Below are 27,990 nucleotides of genomic sequence, written 5' to 3'. Positions count from 1 at the left end.
GGGGAGCTGACACTATGCCCCCCCCCCCCCCGCTGCACCCTCCTCCCCACGCTAATATTGGCCAGTAGACCCTCTTCCTCCGCTGTTTACCAATCCTCTATCCCATCAACAACTCCATTAGACTGCATAGAATAAGGAATTAGACCACCTTTAAATAATTTAAACTGCATTTAACTGATGAGGAAGAGGAAGAGGAGGAGCTGAGGATTGTCCCTGTGTGTAACAACCAGAGAGTACAAGCATTATGAAAACTGCTTATGAAGGCTAATGCACTTAAATTAGCATGAAAACACTGTGCGATTGCCTTTAGACATGGGGCATGAAAAGTGCCTCAGTTGGAAAGTAGCGACAGCACTTGACTTGTGCCGTGTGTAGCTCTGCGTCAGGTGTAAGATTGAGTGATTAGAGTTTAAAGTCTAAGTTGAATTAGCGCTGACTATAGGTATAAATTAAATGAGAGCAGTATTAATCTGGTCAATGATATAAAAGGTAAAATTATTTCAGTCTAAACATAAGTGTCATTTTAAACAGGTTACGTACTCATCTGATCATACTGCAGAACATGTTTGCAAAGCAGGAGCTACTCTTCTGACAGTGTGTCAAAGTGAGCAGGAAGGACTAATGATATTCAGCAAAGAGGTGGTTGATTCTGACAAGTCTGAAGTTACACCTTTGTGTTATCTATTTACAAAGTCTAATTTGACAGATCCACACCCAAGGTGGCTTCTTTTGCAAACACAATATGGACTCATTAACCTTAATAGGATTATGGAGCACATCACTTAGCAGATTATAGACCAATAGAATGAACGTGTGCGTTAGTGAGTGTGAGCGTGTCGTTTTCAAATTCAAGTACACACTCATTTTCCGGGTTTCTCATCACACAATTATGCAGCAAAGCAAAATACAGAGGAGACAGAAGGAAGTGGGAAAACAACCAAATGATTCATTTTCAAATAACATAATCCAACATAAAACGGCAGCTTAAAGAGGAACTGTGATGTCAGCATCAGTGGAGTGGGGAGGATGGAGCTTGTCCTTGGGATGTAAATTCAAGGGAAAAAAAAAACAAAAAAACATCACTGAGCCAGATTTTCCCTTTTGACCCTTACAATGAGTGAAAAAAGACAAATAATGAAAAAGAACGAAAGAAGTCCTCAGTGTATAGGAGAGCAAGCTAAATCATGTATCTTAAAACTAGTATGACTCCAAATTGTTAACTTCAGTACACTCGCTCACTCAACAAAACACTTTGCGCACAGCTTTCCACTCATTGAGTGTGGCTAGTGTTCTCGCCAGGAACAAGAGGTTTGTCCTGGCAATGGCAGGAGAGGAGAGAGTAGTGGATGAGTGAAGGAGAGACGGAGAGAGGACATGTTGATGATGTACTTGTATTGTAAAGGGCAAGCTAGCACATGTGCCTGCATGTGTGAAGACGGCTTTTAAGGCAATGGTGAAAAATTCTATTACGGATTCAAGAGTCGCTCATTGCTTTGCAATATAATCTACAGATTCCTTCACATTCTCTGTTGAACCCACAAATCAGCATTTGTAAAGAATTTGCACCAAACCAAAGCTGCTCACCCGCACATCGAGAAGCAGCACTCTGACGCAATCGCCCTCTAGTTTTTTTTTCCCCTTCTTCTTTCTTTATGTCTATTTCATTTCTATTCCAGCCTTTGACTACTTCAAGGTCTTACAAGATTAGCTTTCCTCAAATACCAGAGAGACAACCATCAAAAAACAAACAAAAAAACAAACAAATCATCCCTTTTAGGCCTTCTGCCCATTTTATTCCTGCATAATGGGCTTTTAAACTCTTTGTCACCCATTTCCACAAATTCCAAAAAAAAGCTACAGCCACAACATTCAGACAACTTCTCATTTATTTGGAGCAAGGCTGAAAGCAAGTCACTGACACTGGCCTGACGTTTAAAGCACACAGAGAAAGTGAGCAGAGAGAGCTGAGTTGCAAAAGGCCATACCACAGTTAATCAAATCTGACATTAACCATAACTGCATTTACTAAAGCAAATATAAATGACTGTATGGATCTGGTCCAGCTCTCATAATGACATTCATGCAGGGCAAACTTCTTGGGACCAAAGTCGTAGTTCCATAATAAACTTTACATGTAAAAACTTTGCCCCAAATTGGTAATTGATTGAAATACATTGATTGCTTAACTGAATATACAGTGTTTTTTAATTCTCTAAACACATAAAAGATAGAAACTGGACTCTATATTAACAAATAACCGCCAAAGACTTAAACTTGTATTGTTTGACTATTGAACAGAGCTGCAGATCTAGCCACAAAAATAATATTTATTTATTTGCACTCTATGTTCCTCTCCTGAGGCAAACACCTGGCTCTCATCAGTTTGTTGCTTACTGTATCCGTTGTGATTTAATATTATCATATTGTTAAGAACCTGTTGCTAACCCGCTTTCATAACCTTGCTTTCTTTTGTGTGCGTGTGTAAAGCAATGTTTCTATGCCAGTGTGCCAAACTGGGGATCCCCCACATTTACACCCTTGTATAAACTCTAAGCGTCATTGCATTCCTTCATTCCCATGTTATTTAAAGAAGAAGCCTTTTCGTCCTTGTATCAACTCTTGCTTAACACTATTAATTCATAATAATTAATTCACAGTTGTTTAATAAAAAAAGAAAACAACCCTTCCTGTCCTTGTATAAACTCTTGTTTACAGCCGTTAAACACATTCATTAATTCCCCACGTTATTTTGAGAAGAACCTCTTTGTCCTTGTACACACTCTTGCTTTGGTGCCATTGACTGCATTCATTCAGGACACAGGCAGGTACGTTTAGTGTATCCCTCCGAGCCTGACGGATGTCTTTGGTATAGGGTACAAAGGATAAAATGTGTCTGTGGGGCAGTTATTTTAATCTAAAGGACAAAGGCTTCCAGTCAGTATAGACTATTCATTTCAGAATGACAGGCATATGTTCCGAAAACTATTTTCTGAGTTATATCTCACACCCAGAGGCAAAAAATATACACAGTAGTACAATGGATGATGTTGCCCAAGTGTGTGGAGGGAAGCTTATGTGTGAGTTGCTATAAATGAATGACGACCCAATTACTGTCCCACTTCCCCACTCGGAACAGACGGTGAGGTTAGACACCCAATGCCCCCCCCCTCCCCCCCTCTGAGATTTAAAACCAGCCGCACACACAACTCACATATAAATACTCGGTATAAATTCCGCGCCACATCACGTAGACGATGAAATAAAAGCACCATTACTTTTTCCTGATCAGCCATGGGAGCACAAATACATACCACACAAAAATAAACGGTGTTTCTCACATATCACACACAAGAAATGTGCTGCATCGTAAACAAAAACGCCATGTATACAGTAAATTACAATCCATGATTTTATCTCAATACTGAATTTCTAATTGCTAAAATCTTAAAAAAAAAACACAAAGTTTAACTTCGTTCCTCACCTGGCCAGGCCCATGCAGGGGTCCGTCAGCGTTGTGGATGAGTTGAAGTATTCTCTTGCAGAAGCCAACACTAATTCCACACTGTTGTCATAGGCCACCTTCAGAGCATAACCTTTGCCCCGGAATGACAAGCTGACAGGAACATCCTGACTGACCTGGAAACATGAATTCAAAATCAAGACATCAATGAGGTTGTTGGCATTAAAATTCATCATGCGGTGGTTTAACATTTGGAGTCCCCCCAGTGGGTCATGTAAGTGCAAATCTGAAGTAGAGCCACAAGCCACGTTGAATATACTATACCTTGGAGCAGTGCATGAGCTGACCTGCGAGACGTATATTCTCCACACGGCTGGAGCACAACAGGGACTCAACAAAGACCTGGAGCAGAAGAGGTAGTAGCAGACTTGCAGTATTATACAGACAGCCAGGGTTTAGGTGAAAAGAATCTGAGATTGAGATTGTCTGATATCATATAATCTAGATAGTTATCTGTAGTGCGCAACTTTTAAACATAAGCAAATGACATTCAAATCAGTGTCAAATGACTTCACACAATGCTGATAAGACTATGCGCTTCACACGGTTTGGCCCGCATTTCTCAGCAGCACAGCAGTATTTAGAGTTTGCCTGGCGACATTCCTTCCACCGCACACAGGAAGTGATTTGTTTTATGTCAAGACAGATGGAGGCAAAACCGACATTACACAAGTAAGCTCAGATTTGTGTGCAAACAGGATGGAGTTTGACTGAAAACACAAAGAAGCACCCATGAAGAGATTCACAAGTGAATCCTACAGCTCAAAAAAAACCCAGTCGTTCAGCAGTTTGACAGGATAAACACTTCCTGTCTCCTTCCACTCCTGCACTGCCGCTGTATGTACACAAACCCCTGATAGTATTGCTTGACAGAGCCTATTTTCATCAACAACAACAACAAAAAACACCACACTGCATCTTTAAAGCTTTAGTGCATAACTTTACATCACAACTAAAATGCCAAGAAGCACACAAACAGTTTCACGGTGGATTTTACTGCTAAAACACCTTGAGGTATGACAGGATAGTGTGGGATCACCTATACATACGTCATGTAGAGACGCTGTGTAGTGTTTTGCTAATTACTCAAAATTCCTATAGGGGCAGAAGTTACGCACAAGAGCTTTAGGTCATGCAGTTTTGTTGGGGGAGCAATACCTGGTGACATGTCTCTGCTTTCAGACACGTGTAGACATTCTGCTGCATATCCAGCAGGTCCTGCAGAAGGCCTTTCCACACCGTCTCACTCACTGGAGGGTTCCTGAAGGCACAAACGAACACGTAACTACCCTGTAGGTTCATGTGATCTCGAAGGAAATGGTTCTACAAGGTTGTTGTTTTTTCCGTACTTGCGGCCAGTGTGGCGGCACAGTTTGACCATCAGTTGGTGGGCTTCCTCCTCACTGCTCTGGCTGTTCTTCACATACGAGATGGGTTTCTGTAGACCATGTTTCTCCAGCACCTCCACCACACTATTTCGCACGAACACATACGGACACATACATTTTTGACGGACACTAATCAAGCTCATGGGTTAGTTGGCAGCAGTAGGCATCAGGAAGTGCCAGAACAGAAGAAACGTGGGAAAAAGAAAGTCTGAAAAAATCCAAGCCAGAGTTCAAGACAGAGGATGTGTACGCTCTAAGCTGTTCGGTATTTTGGCAGCAGACAGTCGTTTGCGAGCCACAGTCCAGATGGAGAAAGTGTAGAGCAAGACTGAAGTGCAACGTAATAAAATGCACACCAACAACACAACACTCCTTTTTAAGTGTTTGTGTGCATCTCCGTGTGTGTGTGTGTGTGTGGGAAGACTGGCAGTCTTATATGACCAAAAGAGTCAGTGTATGTGTGTGCACGAGTGTGCTGGTGTAGGATTAGCATGACACCCCTCCTTCAGTCTCAACAGGGTCGTGCTGCTACAGATGTTTGCCCTCTGCTGCAACTCATTACCATGGTAAACAGGTGCCTGTATGTGTGTCTATGTGTGTGTGTGTGTGTTTGAGAGACAGAGACAACAATACTTGATATTTACAACTGTGTGTGCATATTATGTGCTTGAATGTGAATGTGTGTCTGCATGTTCCCCGTGCACACATGAATGTGCCAGCGACTGAAAGTGGCAGCAGCTGAAAAACAGCTTTTTTTATTCTGGAGGCGCTCAGACAGCAGACACTTTACATTTACTGCGTGATTCATCTGGGTCTGGGTGTTGTTATCTGTGTGAGTTTGAGTGAGTGAGTGAGTGAGTGAGCTGCAGTGCTTCATATACATGAACCCACTTTCCAGGTTCCCTGGGCATTGTTTTAGTTTAGATTTTTTATTTTTTTTTGCATCTGTTGTGTTTGCCTGTGTGTAAAGATGTGTGGATATTTGTGTGTAAAGGCCAAGCTTTCCTGTTGGCGCTTCCTCCCTCTCCTCTTCCCCCTCATCATCTACAGTACATGCCCATTCCCTATAGGCCACCGCCCTCCCCCAGCCTTCCTCCAACTCATCACTTCACACTCTTCAGACATTCACCCCAAGGAAAGGATTGGGAAAAGTGAGAGAATAAGGGAGACAGAAGGAGAGAAAGACAGCGAGACATGTAGGTGATTTTGACCTGTAACAGAGAAAATGCCGGAGGCTTTTTGAATACCATGGGATAGACAGTAGTCCTTTGATATTGAGTCTGTGTGCGTTTGTGTGTTTTGACTGTGCATCCGCATCTCTTCACTTTCCCTGTATTTTTCATCAGGCTCATAATGGGGGAGGGAAGTGATAAGCACTGCTACAAAGTGAACACTTCCTAAGCAATGGAGCATTAATCACCAAACTGAAGGGATGCTCTCTTCAGCACTTTAAGCGCTTTGAAAATGTGTTACAACAGAAAAATATGGGCAAAGTGTCGAGCTGAATGCCCATTTTGATCAGCCAATAGTCCAGAACTCAAGCGCATTCAATTAGAGTTGAAAGCAAAAAGGAAAAACTACAAATGTTCATATCTTCGCTCTTGAAATGAATTTCTGTTTGGACTCTAATCTGCTCATTCAGCTGTGATAGGTGGGGAGAAGTACAACAAAGTACAAAAACTAGCAAGAGACATTTTAAAGATGGTGTGGAATATGCTTCAGTACCTGAGATGCTTTTCTAATTTGTCCACTTGATCATGGAGTGAAGCGGTGATGTCCGTCTCTGGCCTGTAGATTATCATACACACACAAAAAAGCACGGCAAAAGGTTACTTTGTGTTCACGTCACTGACGTAAATAAACACTTAAAACATTGAATATAAATTTCAGGGTGTGCAGGGTGAAATAGTTCATGCCTGAGTGTGTATTAATGCTTGGGAAGTGTACACGGTGTGCTGCATATGAGTCGGTGTGTAGGTGTTGCCTTCCACTATGAGGCTGTACCGATTCCCCACTAAAAATAAAACCCCATGGTGCTTTGCCTTGAGGCTAAGGATTCTGGGTCATGATGACCTGTACCCCACTGGAGAACTGACCCTGATGAAACAACCTTCTGCATATATCAGTGTGTGTGAGCATCTCTGTTTTTGTAGAGATGCCATCCTTCCTTTTAAACAGTGACAAATTTGACCTAGCAATCCATTTCTGTGCATCATTCTCTTCGTCTCCTCTGTCTGCCGCTCTCTGCTCCTCCTCTCTTTAAAACGCCTATTCTCTCTCGCTCCGTCGCGGTCGCTCTCTCCCCCTCTCTCTCGGCACGTAATCCCCTGCACATTTCTGCATTTCCCCTCTCTCCCAGGGTGAATGCATGTTATATTCTTCTGAGCAGATTTAGACCTAATTAAGCGATCTCGAAAAAAAAAAAATCAGAAAATTGGGTGGAAACTACTAAGTCGTCATTTCTCTCCTTGCTCGTAAATCTGTAATATTCTCAGCTGCGGTGGCAATTTTGGAGCTTAGTAGGTTGGAGAAATCACTCCTGTGAGAAATGTGAAGTTGAAGGCATTGCATATACAGTACAAGCCTGCAGCATGGCTAATCCAAATACTGCAGAAAGGAAAAGTCAGTATTATACGGAGGCATGCATTTTTAATGCCCCCATTTGGAATCGTTAATAAGTTCAACTGCTAAACTTCAGTGTTAAATGACAATTAAGAGACTACATCTTGATAGTACTGAATACTTTAGTTTAGTGTTGGAGCTGGTGTTGATGCAGTGACGTGTTCAGCTGCGAGGAACACAAAACGGGATCTGTTCAATTCTGCAGCTTGAGAGTTTTATCTTTCTTGACACACATTTTTGGGGTTTCGTACACGTGTTGTCACTCGGATTTTTGAGGCTTTTACCAAGCACCACTACATCTAACAACGCATTAGGTCTCTTTCAGTCCCCAGAGAGATCAACATTTTTACAGTTTCAATGGGAATTATCTTTTGGGTTAGAAAGTGTGAAATATTCAGAGTGACATGGACTTTATTCCCCTGCAGACGGATGCTGCAGAATATTTTAAATGTAGTTTTTTTTTTTTTGATTTACCAAGTGCCACAAACTCATTTCACTCCCATGTGCATTGAACTGAGGTGGCAACAAAGTAGACGTCTCTTATAATGAGGAACTAAAACGAATACTATCCACGTATCCCGACTGGCATTAATTGCAAAAAAAAGCAAGTATCAATAATGCACATCTGTAGCATTCTGATTAACTAGTTTGCCTCATTAAAGTTTGAACACCACAAATGCAACACTCTTATCATGGCAACGGAAAGCTGAGAGAAAACAAATTGGCTATCTGTGAGTAAAAAGACGAGTTTGTAGAACACATCTTCAAACATTATATAAGAGCAGCAGAACCACTTTGCAGGAGATTAGCTTTGAATTAGCACAGCAAAGACTTGCTCAGGTCAGGACATAAGGCAGCTTGGCTGAGAGACCCAGACCGTTCCATAAGGTCTTGTTTCAGAGCAGTTACCCCCTGCTGTGTGTGTGCAGCTGAAATAGATGTTATCATAGCACAGTGCAACACACAGCAGCTAAAGCGAGCAATGAGAGCCGGTTGAAAAGGTCAAAAGATGATTTGCTGAAAAGTTTGGAGGTTTCATTGCAGCCAAGAAAAGCAGCACTCTTTCTAGTAGTAATTCAACGTTCCAATTAAGGTGCACACGGGATGAATAATGCATTTAAAGCCCGTCGTTTGGGTTACTTTAAACTAAAGGTCTATTTTATCCACGACTTTGCCTTGTCCCCCTCTTAGTCTTTGACTATCACTGACTCTCCATTAAACGCACACCATACCCACACAGCCTCAGAGGACAGGCCCTCTTGACATTTAAAATAAAATGTGTTACAGAGGAGTCAGTGAAGACAGGGCAGACGGGGCAATGGTGGGCGGTAGGAAATACTACATACTGAAGCTGGGCCAACGGATGGCACCTCGGAGGCAGAGTCAAGCATGAAAGAGAGCGAGAGAGGAAGAGGAGGAGGAGGAGGCAAAAAGGTGCAAATGGAGGGAGGCAAATACAGACATGATAGTTAGGTTTGTTGACAGCTGGCACAGAGGTAAGAGGGTAATGTGTTCTCATGAATATGGGGGTTGATATTTGGCCACTGGATTTTTTTGAGCATGTGCATGCGTGCATGTGTGCGTCTGACCCATATCCCCTCTGCGGCAAACACTCCAAGATGTCATAACAGAGGCTGAGCTGGTCATCTCTCTCACAGCTGTAGATGCACTCCAGAGCGGCTGCCATCAGCTGGTCTGGGTCACCAATGATCTTCTGCTGGCACTGCAAAAGAGCAGAAAAGAGGTCAGCGTGTGTGTGCATGACCGACACTGTAGTCGTCTTGTACAAACATACTTGGGTGATGAACCATTTTGAGGATTTCTTTTCTTAGCGTTTGTTTGTGTAATGCATGTTACAGTAGATCCTTACTTGGCTGCACTCTCCTTATAGCCACATGAACACAGTATTTACAGCACAGGGCTACGACACTGGTCCCAATGAGGCAGAACCTTCTAAGGAACTAGTAAGGAACAGCGAAGAACGGAATTGTCGTTGGGTTAATGTTGGGGTTTGGCAGTAACTAGTTATGGTCAGTGTGACTCCTTAAAAGGATAGCTGCTCAAACCTGTGTGTGTATGTACTTTTATTTTAATGCCACTCCATTAAGTGTTACTGTAGTGCCTCTACACTTGTTTGTGTGTGTTTAGATACTTACATCAGGTTTAGAGTGCTGGAAGATGATGAGGGGCAGGATGAGGTCTTGCTGGGCCAAGCTGACCAGGTAATCTCCGAGTAGAGATTTCGCAGTGCCCTCTCTCTGTCCCTCACAGCGGTGCAAAAATGGCACCATCCACTGGAAAACGTCTTTCACGTAGCGCTCTGTGCTGGACTGGTGATAGAAGAGAAGCATTGACATCGCCAAAGTTCATACAGCATACAAGTCACTTTATGTGAATTCTTTCGCAGTTTTAAAGTTTTAAACCACGCCTCTAGTGAGAGAAACCTAAGGTTGTCTTTCAACATCTATTTCACCTCACTCATGTTTCAGAGAACCAGGGATAATTCCCTAACATAAAGGTCGCTGCTGTCTCGTTACTAGCGGTCATGGTGTAAAACCTCCTTTCCATCCTTTCAAACATCTTACAAACAACAAAGACATGACAATCACAACAAATCAGCATGACTGTTTTTATCCTGGACATAGTGTTTCCTCTTGTTTCAAATTGCTGATCATTTCTTTCGTAGAACAAAAAAAAAAAAAAACAGTCTTTCTTAACAGTTAATGTATGTTCTCTACTGCAACAAGATGAAAAGGATCTAAGGTCAGAGTTTCCTTGGTCACGGTTTCATTACAGCAGCCCTCGGTCGTTGTGCATCATTCATTTTTAAATTAAACACCTATAGTGTCAATCTTGCATATAAAGCACCAAATTTGCCCAAAAGCAAGAGAACTTCTTTCTGTAAATCACTTTTAAGGCTTACTTCTACAACTTTTATCGCAACAGCAGCAGAATTGTACTCATTTAGATTAAAATGAAATCTCAATCCAGACTGAATCAAAAGCTAAACATGTAAAAGAAGAGACACATTAAAAACAAGTCTTAACACTACACACTAAACCCTGTTCCTCTGTGTAACATGAGTGAGATGTCTCTGATGGAATATTCAGTATGCATATACCTGCATATTCAAAACAAATGCGGTTACGTGTTGACAACACGCACTGTATATACAGAGAGTATATTGTCTGCAATGCGGTGGTGACGTTAATGTACTGTACTGTAGCAATGAGCAGTGGCGGTCAATGAGGCGTCGGTATAGATATATACAGTGTTGCATTGTGGGTTCTCAGTACCCTCAATGCTGCAAATGTTCCTCCCACATTGTGTCAAAGGTGTTGAGTTGAAGTCGCGTCTAGCCCAGTTAACCCAGAGAATATACAGGCATAAAGTGTATACGCTGCCATGAAAGAACTTATCCTCTTAACTTTGTTCCACAGGCGTTAAGTGGACAGAGACTTCTGTCAGTTGGACGAGAGGTATGGCAGTGTGATGCTGGAATGTAAACTCTGGGTATGTGTGAGTGAAAGCTGGGAGAAAAAAAACAAAAAACAGATGCAAACCCTGAGGGGGAGGGACGCATCTCCTCTGTTGTGATGTCATTACAACATTGTACTTTTACATGAAAAGTGCCATGTGATTGAACTATAAAGTCCGCAGTGGTGTACGTGGGCTGTGCTGCAATATTGTGCTACTGCATTTTAAATGTGTGCACAGCCCTGCATTGACCTTGTGCCAGCTCAGCATCCAGACGTAAAATGAGATTGAAAACGTATTCAGCTGCTAAATGCAAACTTGCACATCCACATATAAACATTTCACTTTGCTATACTGTGTCTCAGATAGAGAAAGGCATCAGACATGGGCAATGAGGGAGATTTAATCTTGGTTCTGTAAACATTCACTCTCTCACACTCACACACACAGTGCGCACACAAACAACGAGTGCCCACAGGGAGAAGCAGTCAAACAGCGTGTGTTAGTGCAGTCAACAACATTAGCTGGCTGCCTGCCTGTATGGCACATCCTACTGGCAGTGGTCCTCAAAGGCTAAAGCTGGCAGTTATTAGCAACAATTTAGAGGACATCTCATATTATGTACTCCAGTGGGACTTATAACTGTACTAACTGTGAAACACTGGCTCACAGAGCTCTCCACGTGACTTTGAATTGGAGGTTGTGTTGTCAAAATGTCAAGGAATGAAAAGGGGGAAAAAAAAAACCCGCATTGGCTTTGTTTCATATTTATCCAGTAACTGGACAAGATCAAGGATTTAAGGATGATTGAAGTTTACACAATATGGAATGTTATCACAGGGAAATAGAAAGGCAGATTCATTAATTTTTTTTTCCTGAAGAGTAACAGTTGTGAACTGTGAACTAGATAAGAAAGTCACATGTACACAGTGCAGGTAACATAACCTTCAAAAAGGACTATTATTAATGGTAACTCATCTTTTTTTTACTTCAGATAGTAGTATATCAGCAAATGCCTATTAAGAGTAACATATGAATGTGAAGTAATCACAAGACATGAATCCTATTATGACAGAACATCGACCAGGGAGAAGGTGAAAACCCAACGTCAGACAAGGTGCAAATGATGCCACTTACATTTTTCATGAGCAGGCGGAGCTTGTCAATGTCGCTTAACTGCTGCAGGTCTTTAAGTGTCAGACTCAGGTCACATGATGTTTCGTACACAAGTGTCTCCATGGTGACCAAGTCATCACCCAGTAGCCTCAACCCCGGGATCTCTCGTTCCTTCCCGAGACGCACCAGCGATAGTGCACAGTCCACCTGATGGACAGTAAAAACAAAAGAGAATACATGCATGAAAAGCTAAATATTATAATGTCTACAATTGCAGTGCATGTGCCACTACATTTTTCAGAGGGGCAGTATAGAATTAATGAAATAATCCCAGTCAAATTCAACTTCTAGCAGCATGGTATCTAAATAAAGCAAAGGGTTCACTTCAAACCAGGAAAAAAAAAACATAAGCACTACAGAATACGAACATTTGTAAACCTTTAGTCTGTGACATTTGTTGAATTACACCGGTGGTTAACATGGATGCTGTTGTGCTGTTGTACTGCACTGTTTGGCTGTAAATGTACTGCTTATCTCACCGCCGTGTTACATTGCAGTTAACCAAGTGAAAAATACCTGGGATTGTAGCAGGAGAAAGAAACACAGCCTGTTTAAAGCAAAGCGCGACACCATTTAAAAACTGCAGCTGAACAAAACGACAATATCTCGCCCAATCATCAAGCCTAATATTCAATCATTAGTCTTTAGACAATAATAAAGAGGAGATTTGAGCTTCACACAACTCAAATTGATAAACTTTCATCCACAAGCGCAACCAATCGATATCTGACCACCTATATGCTGGCAGCATGCCCAGTCAATTGATGCTCGACTACCTGTGGATCTTAGCCAATCAATAGCAGAAGCCGCTGGGCCCTTTAGCGATGATTGCTTTCTCTCCACCTTTTACAGGAAAGTCCATCGACGCAGCACCATACTTGGCCTAACAGCGTCTCACATGTAAACAACACAGATTCAGCAGCCTCCTCATCTTCAGCTGATCTCAGTGCATTTCTCCCAAACTAAATAACCACATGCCTCCATTTGTAAAGTGTGCACACACACACACACACACACACACACACACAAACACAAACAAAGAGGGGGGAAAAAGAAATCACCTTGAGTCAGAGCCAGAGCAATTAGACAGAACAAGAGAGAGGAATCTATTGATCTCACTGTGAGTAAAGATCCTCTGAGTTCCCTCCATCCCTCCTTACTTATCTCTGTCCCGGTCTCCAGAGACAGATTACCCAAGGACACCAACCACTAATCACAGACGGTTTAGACATTAAAATTTCGAATTTTTTTCTTTAATTACAACCTCGTCTCTATGCCCTCCCCTAGTCACTCTCTATTCTTGAAAATGGATGCAACAATCTGACTTTTTTTGGTACTGAGAGTATCAATCATATGCTAGTGTTTCAGTATAAACTGTGTGGAGGAAATGTTTAAAAGATCTAGGTAACAATTTTTACATTTCAGAGCAACATTGTAATGGTAATCATTTCTGAATATGTATTATATTAATACCATCTTATTTATGCTGTGACTTCAAGGTTGGTATTAATAATGGTAATAAGGAGATAATATCATATAGGAGTAATACCATGTCATTTCCCAAGTAATATCCAGGTAATAGCTTGGTAATAAGAATGTGTAGGCTACCATCAGTGTATTATCTTCAGTTTAAAATGATATTGAATCAAAACTGGTAATTGATTGAATTGAATTTATAAATGTTAAAATTCTCCTCCTCCCTCGTGTCCCACACATATTTTATTTCCAAGCTATTACTTGACAATTAGTGCACAAATAAGACGGTATTACCTTAATATTGGTTCATATTACAAAATCATTCATCACATCAGCCATTTTGTCACCGATGTGCGACATTAGAGTCAGTATTGGATGGGTGCATCCCTTACCGCTACAGCAGTTGAATCTTATCCATCTTTGCCTCTCCTGCCTCTTTCTTTCAAACACATGTTTTTACAACTGTGCAAAACTAACCATCCTCTCCTCCCCACCTCTTTCCAGAACTGTCATAATTGGTTGGCTTTTGTTTGAACTCCCAATTTTAGCCCTTGACCTGATTTGTATGTCTGTCTCTTCTTCACTTCTTCCTCTCTGTTTTTCCAAATCCACCCTCTTATTTAGAGACGGTTTGTTGCCAACAGTGTTCGAGCGGTGCTTGTTTATATTACCCTTCATTTCTACCCTCAAACCCGCTTACAACTGGTGATTTATGCAGCAGTTTTTATTTTGCCTCAACATCTGTTAATTTCACCCCCCACCCTATTTTTATTTTTGAAACGCACCCAAATGCATCAGTCAAGTGTGTGTGTGTGTTTTTTTTTTCTTTTTTTCCAGTTGCATTACCATTCCATTTCTCAAACCTGTCAATCTCTTTCTCCGAGTCATCTTGTCAATCACTCCATTCAGCGCCTTGCCTCTTGCCAGTCTTATTAGACTGGTTTGGAACACTTGTGCTTCCTCTGACGTGGCTCCTTTTTAATCAAACCCCATTCTCCTCTATTAAAAGGCTCTCCCAAGCATAAACATGGCCAGATGAGGGAGGGTGGGAGGGCACAAACAAGAGAGAACAAATGAGACGAAAAAGTAAGGAGGGCACGAAGTGTGTGTGTGTGTGTGTGTGCGTGTGTGTGTGTGCGTGTGCGTGTGCGTGTGCGTGTGCGTGTGCGCGTGTGCGTGGCAAATGTCAACTACTCCTACTGTCTCTCACTGTCACATCTCTGTGTGTTTGAAAGTGAGAGAAAAAAAAAAGTGTGTGAAAAAGCAAGAGACATAAGTGTTAAAGACGGTCCCAAGAGGTTCCTGGAGTAACGCGTGAAGGAGCAAAAGGAGATGAGGTCTAATTAAAAAAGGAACAAGGGGGAGAATGAAGAAGAGGGCTAGTGTGATTCCTGAAGATTAACAAAGATTTTTTTTTACACACATTATGTCACTCGCGTCTCCGTTTTCTCTTGTGAGGATGATGAAAGGCACCATTTCCCCAGATGTCTCTAAAGTTGAGCAATGCACCCCCAAATCCTTCTCCTTCATCCTCCTTTCACCCGGTGAAAAGGACGAATTGGAGAAATCAGAGAAAAAGACACGACTGCACCCCGGTTAGTCCTTTTCACGAAGACAAAGTGAGCACTGTGACAACCTTGATCTATCACTCTGAAGGAGGTAGAGAAAGGGACAAGGCCGTGGCGTGGATGGTGTGGGCGGAGAGAGTGGGCAGCTCCGGTAGCTACATCCCATTACTCCACTAAACAAAGTTCTATCAAGTCCTATATTCCAGTTAAAGCAGAAGAACACAGATGACAGAAGCTTTGGTTACTCTTCATTAGAAGTCCATACGGCAAACGTGAAAAGGGCTGTCACAGATAGCATTAAAGTGACCTTGACTGATGGAGGTTGGCAACATTTCGTCTGCACTCCGAATTCCTGCACATCACATTTTTTCTCCTTCAATAAAAGAAGAAAGAGAGGGGGAAAAAAAAAATTGAAACAGCAATAATCTTGAAAACTGCCAGATGTCTACTGACTCCATTCTGCTGCTGTCTCGCTGTAAGTTTCAATAAAGCTCAATAATCCCAAAAAAAGACCTGCAGCTATGTGTGGGGGGAAAGTTTCACCTTATGAGGGAAATTTCAACCAGTTGCATCTGATTTTTGCTCATTTGAAAAGGGACAGACTAATTGCAAGGTGGAAGTGAGGGCAATTAAAAGCCCCATAATTCTGTACAAGTGCTAGTTGTTGGAAAGCCTAAATGTGTCTGCTTTGTTCTGCCCACAGCAGCCATACAAACAGAGGGATTTCTCACTTCAATTTGGGGCTGTGAGATTCTGGGAAAGCATCTAACTGCAATGTTTCAGTCAAATAGTGCAATTATTTTTTATTTTTTTTATTTTTTTTAAGATTCAGTCCGATATTTACTGTATTTAATGAAAAATATAAACCACTCTACATATATTAAAATGTATGTGATGACTTAAAGAGATTGCTTCCTGTGTTGCATTTTTAATTTGCATAATTACAGATTGCAGCATTTGGGATTAGCTAATTGTGAAAATTATTAATAGTTTCAAGCCATGATTAGAAGACTCGGCGGAGGTGTATTTGAAAATAATTACCCTACAAAATGTTTTCAGAGAGCAGAAACAAACTCAGAGGTGAATTAAAAAAAAAAAATGCCTTTATAAAAGAAAAAAAAAGGGGGGGGGCACACGGTAACCACAGAGAAACATTCAGTCTCTTCTGAAAGACATTTCATAATGTTGCATTTAGTTGTTCACAGAAATATCCGAGAGCTGATGTCTCGCTTCTGCACATCAGCTTTGAACGCCGGGTGATACCAGGAGGTTCAACGCTCCAAGGTGGAGCACACTGAGAGTGTTTGTACCTGTCTGGAGCAGGATTCAATATCCCGGGCTCTGCTCTGGTACCAGTCAGTCAGCAGCTCAATGGAGGGTGAGGCGGAGCGGAACCTCAGCAGCTCTGGAATCTCTTCATACAGGAAGCCGTCGTCGTCGAATAAGTTCTGGTCCAGCACCGCTCTGAGGAAGACACGAGGAAATGATGTGTTTTTTGACTCTTTTCCTAACATTTAATTCTTTGAAACCTTGTGTTACATTGAGATTAAAAAGCATTTTACAAGTAAGACCTAGTCATACATTGACGGCGACAAATAGCATCACAAAACTGTATTCTATATTTAAAACTATAGATTTTTCCTACTTATTTCTTACAGAACCGATTGTGCTGGAGGATTTCTGTGTTTTTCTCTAATCAAAAGAAAGATTAAAAAATCCATTGGCATCTGTAAAGCCAGCGTGTGATATATCTTAAGGCCTGTACACCACGTGCAGATACTAAACAAATCAGTTACACCATTGTGCTGGGTAACAATGTATATTATGGCACTGTTGTTTGCAATCAATGGCACATATACCAGCCTGCTGTTCTAAAAACTCGCAAGAGCACCAAACCTACCGCTGAAAACAGTCCCCAACAGATGAACCAATTATTCTAATCTTAGCTTTGTTACGAATGACAGTAACATTGCTGTTAAGGCAAATTATTTCACTTCTATAAAAAAGGAAACAAATATATATCCGTTTTTTAAAAACTTGGGTTGAACGTCACAATTTAGGGTCAGAAAGCATTAAGAGGCAGACAAACACATTTATGTATTAGGTGTATCCATGGCATCAAAGAGAGAGAATATGTAAACAAAAATAAAACCTGAAACAATAAAATATGTAGAATAATATAAAGAAGAAGGAGGTGTGGAGGAAAAACATTCTTAAACATCGAGGGCATCACTAAAAATTCACCCTGCAAGTGGAATAAGTGCATTTGTTTAAATGCACTTATTGTAAGTCGATTTGGATAAAAGCGTCTGCTAAATGACATGTAATGTAATGTAATGTAATGTAATGGACCACAATTGCCAACTGATATTACGGCTCTCAACTAAAGACCACGAAGACAAACCTTGCTAAAATAGAGCTCTAAATGAAGCTGGTCACTTGTCATGTTTCTGTTTAAACTGTTACATAATAGAATGTCATGTTTTATTTCATACTGTGATGCCAGCACAAGCATAATGTCCTGTATGGAGCATGACTTTGAACAATCCCACAGTGTGAAAGGCTTTATTATCATGGGCATCATGGGTTTAGGAGTTTATGATCATATACATTAAGTAAAGACATCTTGGTGTAAATGGTGGTAAATGGTGTGTTGTTGTTTTTAAATATCAACTTCCCAAAAACTGCTGTCATTTTATGTTAATATTTTTATTTTAAAAATTCATTTTAAAGTAGTCAATCTTTTAAAACTACTTCAGCCTGAAATATAAATATCAAATATTAATTACATTTTGGGCATTTTAACCCTTTAAAGGCCATTATGTTTACACAACTCCACTGTTTTTTTAAATCGACAAAAAAACAACAAAAAAAAACAACAACAATAATTTCCATACAATACATTTCAAGGAATATTTGGTTATCATTATTATTATCATTAGACCTGAGATGGGTCAATGATTAGCAGAAACATTGATTTTGATGCATTTTTAGTTGTTCTTATTCTAATTGAATAATCTTAGCCTATAATGATATACGATGATTTTCACTAGACCTCCTACTACAAGTAAAATATTTTTTTTCCTACTTGATAATAATTATTACCTTGTTTTGTTCTAAGATAAATAAAAAATAAAAGAATAATAAAAAAAAAAATGGCTTAACAATTAAAAACAGAAGCTGAAAAATGGCCTAGGAACTCTTAAGGGTTAAACTGTTACATAATAGAATGCCATGTTTTATTTCACACTGTGATGCCAGGACAAGCATAATATTCTGTATGGAGCATGAATTTGAACAATCCCACACTGCGCAAGGCTTTATTATCATGGGAAGATTAGGAGTTTATGATCATATACGTTAAGTACATATATCTTGGTGTAAATGGTGGTAAATGGTGTGGTTCCCCCCCCCCCCCCCCCCCCCCCAAAGCGTAGTGTTGTTGCTCACCTGCACTCCTCTGCCTCGCACCAGTCCATTTCTCTGTGTCTCTGCTCATCCCATGGAATTAACACCAACTCACCTCTGTCGTCCAGACTGGGTAACATATAGAGAAAGAGAGAGGGAGAAAATATGAAATTTCAGAGAAAATAATACACAACTCAATGCATTTAATAGTCAAGGTGAACCCTCGAGGGTTTACAGAAAATGATCTAAAAACGAGAAAATATACTGTGAGCGGCATTTGCCGGATGTCAGAAGAGAATAACCAGCGTAATTCAAAATGATATAGAGCCTGACTAACAGGGACTACAATAACCATTCATCACAACCACAGTATGCAGGAAAGCGACTAAACCTTGAACCAGATGGGCTACAACAGCAGAGGATCACACCGCATGCCACTCCTGCCAAATTGCTAAGTGCATGGTGTACCAAAAAAAAGTGTCCAGTGTCCACACACACACACACACACACACACACACATACATGCACAGCAATGATCAATGACCAGGAGTCAAAAAATAAACCACACCTACCCACCCACCTGTAAAGGCGCCCAATAAATCAGCAAAGACATTTACTATCTCATACTAAACATGGTCATAAACTGTAGGAAAGGTAATGGAAACAGCAACGGATAATGGTAAGAAAAGTAACAGGTAGTGGAGCACAAAACCAAAAGCACATCATTAAATAAGTGAAAAAAACTTAAAAGAAAACAAAACAAAACTGTGCCTCGCTTGTCAAGTGAGGACTTTTATTTCTTAAATTCCCTCTAAGTACTAGGCTTTACTTCTTCCTGGTCTCCTTGAATGGGACAGGTGTGAGGAAGATAAATAGGCAACGCGCGGGAAACGCGACCAAAGTGAAGAATGACTCTGTAGCCTCGTGTGTCACTGGTGACATGACTCAGACACAAACAGAGCGAGTTAGAGCGAGAGCAGTGAAATAATGCAAAAATAATGCACGCACACAAACTGAGGCCACGTTGTCTCGGCTGTTTAAGCAGTTTTTTTATCACTTATTCTACGATTAAAGCGTTTCATCTTGTTATCTAATTGTCTGTAGACAAGAAAATATGTACCGTTGTTGAGCGGACAGTTTGGGCTGCAAATCATCAATCGCTTTGGTGCAGTTACAGCTCAGGAGCAAATACATAAACAAACACACACACACCAGCAGTAACATGGCCATCAAATACAATGTACATAGGTGTGTGAGAAATTGTTTTGATTTATATCAGGGCACAAAAGTAAGAGGGACTTTTACCAACACTGCAGTGAAAGTTTCTTCATTTTAACAGGAGTGAACTTCTTTCATTCATTCTTTCCGTGGTTCCCTAACACCCTAGTCCTTTTTTCTTTATTAAAGACAGCCAGGTCAGACAGTCGAGAGTAAATACTGGTGTGAGCACCTTAGAACATGACGGAAGGAGGAATTACATCACGACTTATCCCATAACCTACTTCTTCTTAGCCTGAGAGAGGGGAGGAGTATGGAGATGAAGCTCATTCTTATTTTCACTGTGCCAAAGTTTTTAGTTTTTTTTCAACTCTTATGCATTCTGCCATGTGTGGAGGTCCCCTGATAGACCTGATCAATATTACAGAAGAACGCCCCCCTACCCCCTACCCTCCACCGAAGCAAGACTTCTAATATAGAGGGAGTGAGATCCAAACAGATGGCTTGAGCCAGCTCTGTCTGCTGCAGTGTATAGGAGCGAGTGCGGTTGAGGCAGCAGTTGGTGCTCACAGGCTGGGGAAAATAGGAAACTGCCCCACAGCGGCAGAGCCATGATGGATGCCCACTGCAGAGCCACAGCCACCTGACCTCCATACAAACTCAGACATGGCTAATAAAAGGGTGCAGTAGTTTGCACATGCGCGCGTGTGTGTGTGTGTGTGTATACTGTAAGAGCAATTATTCCTACACTGGTAAATGTATTTTTTGCTCATGACTCCGGGGGACTCCGACCCCGTACATGTGTTTATTCGTAGAAATGTAGATGGGGTATTTGAATACATTAAATAGTTAAAGGGAGGATGCACAAATGTCCAAAGGGAGGGGGGAAACAGAGTCTGTCAGATGTACGGGTGAACCATAAGGGAGTGAGGAATGACTTTTTTCCCCCTCCAAAACACTCCTCCATCTTCCTTTCTAACAAACCCTTTCCCAAATTCCTTCCCTTCAGTGCTCTTCCAGTCCCAGAGCAGAAATGTAGAACAAAAACTACTGTTGCAGTCATTGCTGCTAGTATTGTATCATTTCAAAGCATTCCAATTTTTTTTTTTTTTTATTTTAAAGTGGCAATTTCCTTTAATTTCTTTGTTGTGAACGCCAGTGTCTGCCCTTAAGCTCTGAATGAACACTTGTTAATGTCTACATGTGTGGGAGACTTCCAAGGGCAGAAAAGGCAATTCCTGCTCCGTAAAGGTGAGAAGGAAAAAGACACAGTGGGAAAAAAGCTTTGAAGAACACAGCGCCATAGGAGACGCTGAATGGTTTTAATGATGTGACAATGTGGTCAAAAGGTGTGAATTGTGCGTCCCAGCAATGGGCAAATGTTCATTTTCAAACACCCAGAAAGAGGTGCATGTCTGTGGTAAGGCATGGTGTGCATATGCTCACAAGGGAAATTGTACAAAGAGGATAAAAAAAAAAACTACACAGTATGACAAATGTATGCTTCCTCCACCAGCAAATTTGCAGTTTACATCCACATTTTTTTTTATAATTACCAAAATAACTCATAATAATGAGTTAAGGCCAAATCTGTGAGCAAGCCCATGACCTTGACCTTGACCTTGACTTTAGACCTTTAACCATCAAAGTTGAGTCAATGTGTCCATGAATCCAAGTAAATATTTGTGCCAGATTTGACGAAACATAGAATCTCTTAATATCCACAGGGTGATAGTAACATCGCACTGATACTACAGTACATGGACTCCTGCACCATCCACGTGATCACTGTCCTTGAATTATGTCAGTACTAACACAAACACATTATAAAATGATTAACTTGTCATTCTTAGTCTATTGTTTTTAGCTAGAACTGTAACTATGACTATGATGGTGTGTGTGTGTGTGTGTGTGTGTGTGTGTGTGTGTGTGTGTGTGTCTGTGTGTCTCACCAGGCCTCGGGTAGCAGGATGGTGTACTCGTGTGGAGAGGTGGTTTCTGGGAAATTGTAAATGATAGCGAGCCGGTGCTGGAGGAGATCTGCTCCATGGTACGTAAAGAGAATGTCCAGAGCCTGCACGTTACTCTCCTGTAAGAGAAACACATTTGTGATACAACAACCTGATTTTAAACTGTACAAAAAGAGAAGAAAATAATGACAAACATAAAACAGTATTAGGATAAGATTTCTTGCAGGACTGTTGTATTAGTCTGCGTACATTGGTGCCAAATAGAGCTGCAGACAGATCAAATTAACAGATTACACGAGATAAAACGAGTGAAAGAGAGACAAGCAAGTCTGATGTTACCCTGGCATAGTTTCTTGCTGACAAAACAATATTTTGACTGCGGAACTTCTTGAAGAACTCTGCATCGTATTTCTGCTCCGCTGCATGAGGACCGCCGAGTATCTCCTGCAGAGTGTGAGCAAGAGAGAGATAGAAGGGGGGTGGGGGTAGTTGTGAGAGGTAGAGAGATAGAGAAAGATGGAATGCAACTGGAGTTCATAAAAAAGAAATTTGTGAACCAGACGTGAGCACAGAGAAAGTCAACCGAAAGACGAGTGGAGGGAGGAGACGTGACTGCAAATGAATCAGCTGAGGCAAAGTCAACAGAGCTGCTGTTTAAACTTTCAAACACACGGCTGTCTTTTTCTTTTAACCGTCACAGGACGGCTCGACAGTGTGTGTACATGTGCATACTATGTTGTCATGGCCTTTGGTTTACAGGGACCTAGGTGGGTCCGAGTGTATTATATCTCTGTAGCATCCTCTAGGACAGAGTGTGTGTGTGTGTGTGTGTGTGTGTGTGTACGTGTTGGTGCAGAGCCATGTGTGTGTGTGTGTGATGGATAGCCTTTGAATGGGCCATATGCAGACTGAGCAAGCCCAAGTCGGGATGATAAAAAACCCTAATATCATATTCATAGACAGCCAGGGAAAATGGATTGGGGCAAAAGGAATCTGCTGCAGTTACCATGACAATGTCTGAATAAAGAGAGGCGTCATTCTGTCCAACTTGAGTAAAATCTGACCTCTTCTCTCCAAAATAAGAGAAAGTAGTGCCCGATTTGCCTGTGATTTATTGTGGGTGACAGACTTGTGCAACACAAGTCACCGTATATCTAAGTGTGTATAGTGTGTGCATCTAACTGAGTGTCCAAGTTAGACTTTAAACATTGAGATTGATATTAGCAAGTCTAATTTTCATAAAAACAGGAAAAAAAATTACATCTAGATCCCTTTTTTTAAAGTAGATGACCAAAACAAATATTGTTTTACTTGTACTTAGTTTTCACAAAGGTAAAATGTCTCATATGAAGAGAAAGTTAGAATGAATGCTTGATTACTCAAGTGTTTTGGTTGATTGGACAAGAAAAGCGAAAGTTGTTATTTAACAATGGGTTTAAAAAAGAAGAAGCAAACTCTGTGGAGAAAAGATTGGCTCATGTAAACATGCAAATTAACACATAATATGGTCTTTTAGTAAACCTTAACATTAGCTTGATTTTGATTGTAGTTAACAGTGCTTCAAACACTTTGTGCTTCCTATGAGGTCTCACAGACACAAGACTAAATCTCATGAGCTCCATTTTTTATAATGAGTCAGTAGTTTGGAAAATAGCCATGCAGCCTCCACAGAGTCTACTGGCTCTGTGCTGGACCGATCAACACATCATTAGAAGTAAGTTTTAATAATGATGACAAACAACAACTGAGTTGTTGTTTTTTTTATTTGTTATTTGTTTTGTTTGTTTACATTAACATACAGGCTCACGAGAGAAAATACAACTGAAGCCGTGTGTTTTGAAAGCTGATCCAATCCATTCATTTAGCAAATGATGAGCAAATGTAATTTCGGTGTAGAGAAAGATCAGCTGTGTGCCCTCTGATGGAAGGCACATGTGTGTTTTACTCTACAATGTCAGTGAGGGGTTCTTGTTACCTCATATGTGGCCAGCCGGTCCAGGTAGGAGAGTAGTTTCAGTCGGCTCCGACACAGCTCCTTCTGCTCCAGAGTTAGCCTATGAGCAAGCACACACACACACACACACACACACACACGTGCAAAAATCAACAACAAGTATTTTATCAAAGCACCACAATCAACATCAGCTCAAATTACATCATGTGAATAGTCTTTTCTTATCTTTTCAACAGTCAAATCACTTGTCGGGTCACGTCAGTCTATAGTACTAACACACAAGCTTCAAATTAACTGTAAATTATACAGCATGACCACAGGGACTCACAATATATAACAATGCTTGGGGACCGGTGTCTACAGTACCACACAGTGCCCTCTAGACCTAATCATTTTCTAAGGGCAACAAATCAACTCCTTATAACCATAAGAACCCTTGAGTAGTTATGTATGGGATGCTAGTTGTCAACGAGGTGAGTGACTGCCCCGCGTGAATCAAATCCATTTTCAATGTCATTTAATCACAACCATAAATAAATTGGATGACCACAAACACCAAGGCACTGGGCTATATGGGATCTGCCTACAATTCAATCACTCAAACTATGCCCAAGGAGAAGGAACCATGGGGCCGAAAGCTACGACCAGTGGTGCAGAATAACATTCAGCACAGACTTCCAAGTCCGTTCTACAAGAAAACAAGCTGAACAGGTGGAGTGGCACCCAAACTTCAACAAACTTGTCCAGAATCAACAGCGGGCGTGATCACAGGGGAGCTGACCTTTCCACCGCCACCTTAATCCTTAATCCCTCATTACAGGGCGCGCTATCGGGCGTTATCAGGGTTCCTCTACAAAGGCCAACAGAGATTAACGGCGTCTGGACGTACACTCTGGCACATGAAAGAGCAGCAGCTTAGCACTCACACTCGTGGTAATTATTGGTTTGCTCTGCCTCTTCAGTGCAAAGTAAGAGAAGTGGCGATGGGGGGAAGAGAGAGAGAGAGAGAGAGAGAGAGAGACGGAGCGGAGATGAGACGATATGTTAGAAAACAATTTTTCCTCTTGACCTCAAAGGATATTTGAATGATTGCTGAATCGTAAACTCTCGCAAGAACATGCTCGGACATACTGACAAGCATCTCATTCATAAGTTTGTTGACAGGGATTGTGATAAAGCCTTTCTGTTTAGCATAGTTACCGTGAGCAGTTTGCTCAAAGTGCAACCAGCGGATAATCGTAAAGAAAATAGCTGATTTGTTTTCAAATATTTCTAGCCCTACATGTCATCTATCTTGACTGAGCACAAATTCAATCAGACAAATTATGAAACAACACGGCCATCTCTCACAGGAATCTCCCTCAAGATTCTCTCTGAAGAGTTTCAGACGCCCTTTTTACTTCTTTTCTATACAAAGTTGGCTTTTCGAATATCTTTTTTTTTTTAGAGGAGGAAAAATAAATAAAATATTTTACAGAAGCAGACCGACATCTCTGCTTTCACACTATAAGGTTGGAAATTAATGCATATTTTTGTGCACTGACATGAGGGACAGGTAGTGCAAGAAAACCCTGACCCAATATTACAATCTGTTAGCTTTTGCATCCCAATAGCATTCAGCAGGGAATTCACAAAAACCTGCTAAATATGCTGCACAACCTACAGCTTCATACTATCGACTTGTATGTTGCTATCGGTGAATGATCACTAAATAATCGCCAAGTATCCTAATAATAATTGATTAAACGGTTTAAGGGATTTTTAGCTTCTTAAATGTGAATTGTCTGTGCTTCCATTCCTCCATACAACAAAGTGAATAACGTTGGTTTGTGGACAAAACAAGACATTTAGAGGTTTGGGAAACGCCAATTATCATTTTTCTGACATCTTATAGACCAAACAACTACTTGACTAATTGACAAAATAATCGAATAAACTGGTAATCAACTGCAAAAATAATTGTTAGTCGTAGTGCCATTGATTTTTTTTAATTGGGCGACTGCACATAAACAGCAGATAAACATAGGCACATGCCTTTGATGAATGTCTGACAGGCCAATAATAGTGATTATATGTCACATTATATTTTAAAAGCATAAAGAAACCAAAAGCACCAGTCAGACAGCCTCTGATTTTGCAAATTTGTAGCGCTGGCTCATTATCAAACATGGCTATCAGTGGTTTTGAGGCGGCTGAATTTTCACATGTAGGTCTCTAAATTGCTAATCCTGCTACCGAATTTAACTAAAGGTACAGCACATAATACTGTGTGTGCTGCACTGCTCCGCATGGCAACCTGGCTATAGAAGAGCGCCCGCAACTTCTGGTTCCCTCGATTGCCCTATACAATAAAAAGTGACTGGAGGGGAAAATGTGGTTAAGAAAAGGCCAGAATGAACAATAATACTGCGTCACATCCAAATGGCGATTGAGGCCTGTAAGGTTTAAAATGTAATGTGCACAACTTGAAATGTGCTTCAGACTGTTACACATCATCGGACTTCCTGTCTAATGTAAAGAGATTGCAAACTGATTGCTTCAAGGTGTGTGTGTGTGTGTGTGTGTGTGTGTGTTTGTGTGCATCTTGTTTCAAAGCTATATCCACACTGAAGGTTATTACAAGCAGATGGCATCGCTCCTCTATCTCTCTGCAAACGCCTCGCATATGACTGTAAAGGACAGAGATTGAAATGCATAAACAGGGCAACACACACTCAAATGCCTACGCACACACACACACAGAAATGTGGTGTGTGATAAAAAAAAATGATTATCACAGTGTGAGGGACAAAATTGGACTGCATAAACAGACAAAAAACACTTCAGCTCATGCTTTCACTGGCACATGTACAATCATACACAGGTGTTCTCACACACACACACACACACACACACACACACACATTTGTACAGCTATTCTCCGAATGAATGGTAGCATTATCCCTGACCTCAACCATAACCGGTTAATGCCTAACTTTGACCTTAACCTAACCACAAGTCAATGAACTCATCTCAGCCCTGAACTTAACCAGTTCGAAATGAGGTTCCGCCGCGTTAGGACCATGTTTTGGTCTCCATGAGGACGACTGGTCCTCACAGGGTCAGTGTTTATGCCAGAAAAGATCCTTGATAGCAAAAATACGAGTGAGTCAAATGGGAAAATGAGACTCCTGACTGAGGTCTGGATATGATCAGATGAACATTGTGACCTTTACACACTCATTACTCTCACACTTTTTCCCCCTGCCTCTCCTTCTCTCTCCCTCTCTCACACACACACACACACACACACACACACACGCACACACGCAGGTATTGTCAATCTTATTGTTGAATGCAGAGATCCAGATCAGCAGCATGTGAAATGGTTACACGTTGGTTTCACGGAGCGAAAAAGGAGCCTGAAGTCTAAAACTACCAGCTCTATGTTTTGTTCCATCCCTTTATCCTCCATACGAAGTTCACCGGGAACCGGAGCTGCCATTACTGACGTAGGGCGACAGGTGGCGTACACCCTGGACAGGCAGTCCACCACAGGGTCAACACAACATAGAGACCATTCATTCTCAAACCCACTCTTTTTTACATTTACCACATTACTGAAAACAAAATTGACTGAAGCTGTTAATGACCTGCCGATGCCAAATATTACAGAAGGCCTTTCGATTAATCCAGTGACCTCAATGACCTCAAGGAGCTGTATGTATGACATGTGTTTCATTAAGTCAGAAATGTGGAAAAAGGGTATAATTGTACAGTAGCTCCTCACAGATTTGTCTTTCAGTTCATGGATTGTCGGTTTACATTCAGGACTGATTCCTGCATCTACACAGTTTCCAAAATTGCAGCACCCGTTTTAAACTGCAGTTGGATATTTTACAAATAGCCCGTTTAAGAGTGGCTCACAAAGCTATTTTCCTCTAATTTTAACCATCATCCATCTTTTACCGCTTTATACTCCACATGAGGGTCGCGGGGGGGAACTGTGCCAACATAACTGTGCTGACATAGGCAAACTACCATCCACTCTCACAATCACACCTATGGTCAATTTAGAAGGTCCAATTTACCTAATCTCCACATTGCATGTTTTAGGATTATGGGAGGAAACTGGAGAACCCGGTGAAAACTCACGCGAACACGGAGAGAACATGCAAATTCCATGCAGAAAGGCCCTTGTTCCGACCGGGTCGAGAACCCGGGTCTTCTTGCT

General features: G+C 41.1%; 1 protein-coding gene across 1 annotated transcript in view; it reads right to left on the bottom strand.

The window, feature by feature from the left end:
* Positions 1-27,990, bottom strand: part of nbas (NBAS subunit of NRZ tethering complex) — a 144,782-nt gene that overhangs the window by 86,865 nt on the left and 29,927 nt on the right. Inside the window, exons 19-31 of the mRNA XM_058612749.1 lie at positions 23,799-23,877; positions 22,163-22,267; positions 21,806-21,942; positions 18,678-18,764; positions 16,538-16,691; positions 12,145-12,330; positions 9,687-9,860; positions 9,120-9,253; positions 6,634-6,696; positions 4,870-4,992; positions 4,679-4,781; positions 3,785-3,862; positions 3,482-3,636 (exon numbers count right to left, since the gene is read on the bottom strand). Of these exons, the coding sequence (XP_058468732.1) occupies positions 3,482-3,636; positions 3,785-3,862; positions 4,679-4,781; positions 4,870-4,992; positions 6,634-6,696; positions 9,120-9,253; positions 9,687-9,860; positions 12,145-12,330; positions 16,538-16,691; positions 18,678-18,764; positions 21,806-21,942; positions 22,163-22,267; positions 23,799-23,877 (1,578 nt within the window). The remainder of the gene's footprint in view (positions 1-3,481; positions 3,637-3,784; positions 3,863-4,678; positions 4,782-4,869; positions 4,993-6,633; positions 6,697-9,119; positions 9,254-9,686; positions 9,861-12,144; positions 12,331-16,537; positions 16,692-18,677; positions 18,765-21,805; positions 21,943-22,162; positions 22,268-23,798; positions 23,878-27,990) is intronic.

The sequence above is a fragment of the Solea solea genome, chromosome 17, assembly GCF_958295425.1.
Source record: "Solea solea chromosome 17, fSolSol10.1, whole genome shotgun sequence".
Taxonomy (NCBI): Eukaryota; Metazoa; Chordata; class Actinopteri; order Pleuronectiformes; family Soleidae; genus Solea; species Solea solea.
Note: the sequence above shows the minus strand (reverse complement) of the source record. Positions and strands in the feature narration are given on the sequence as shown.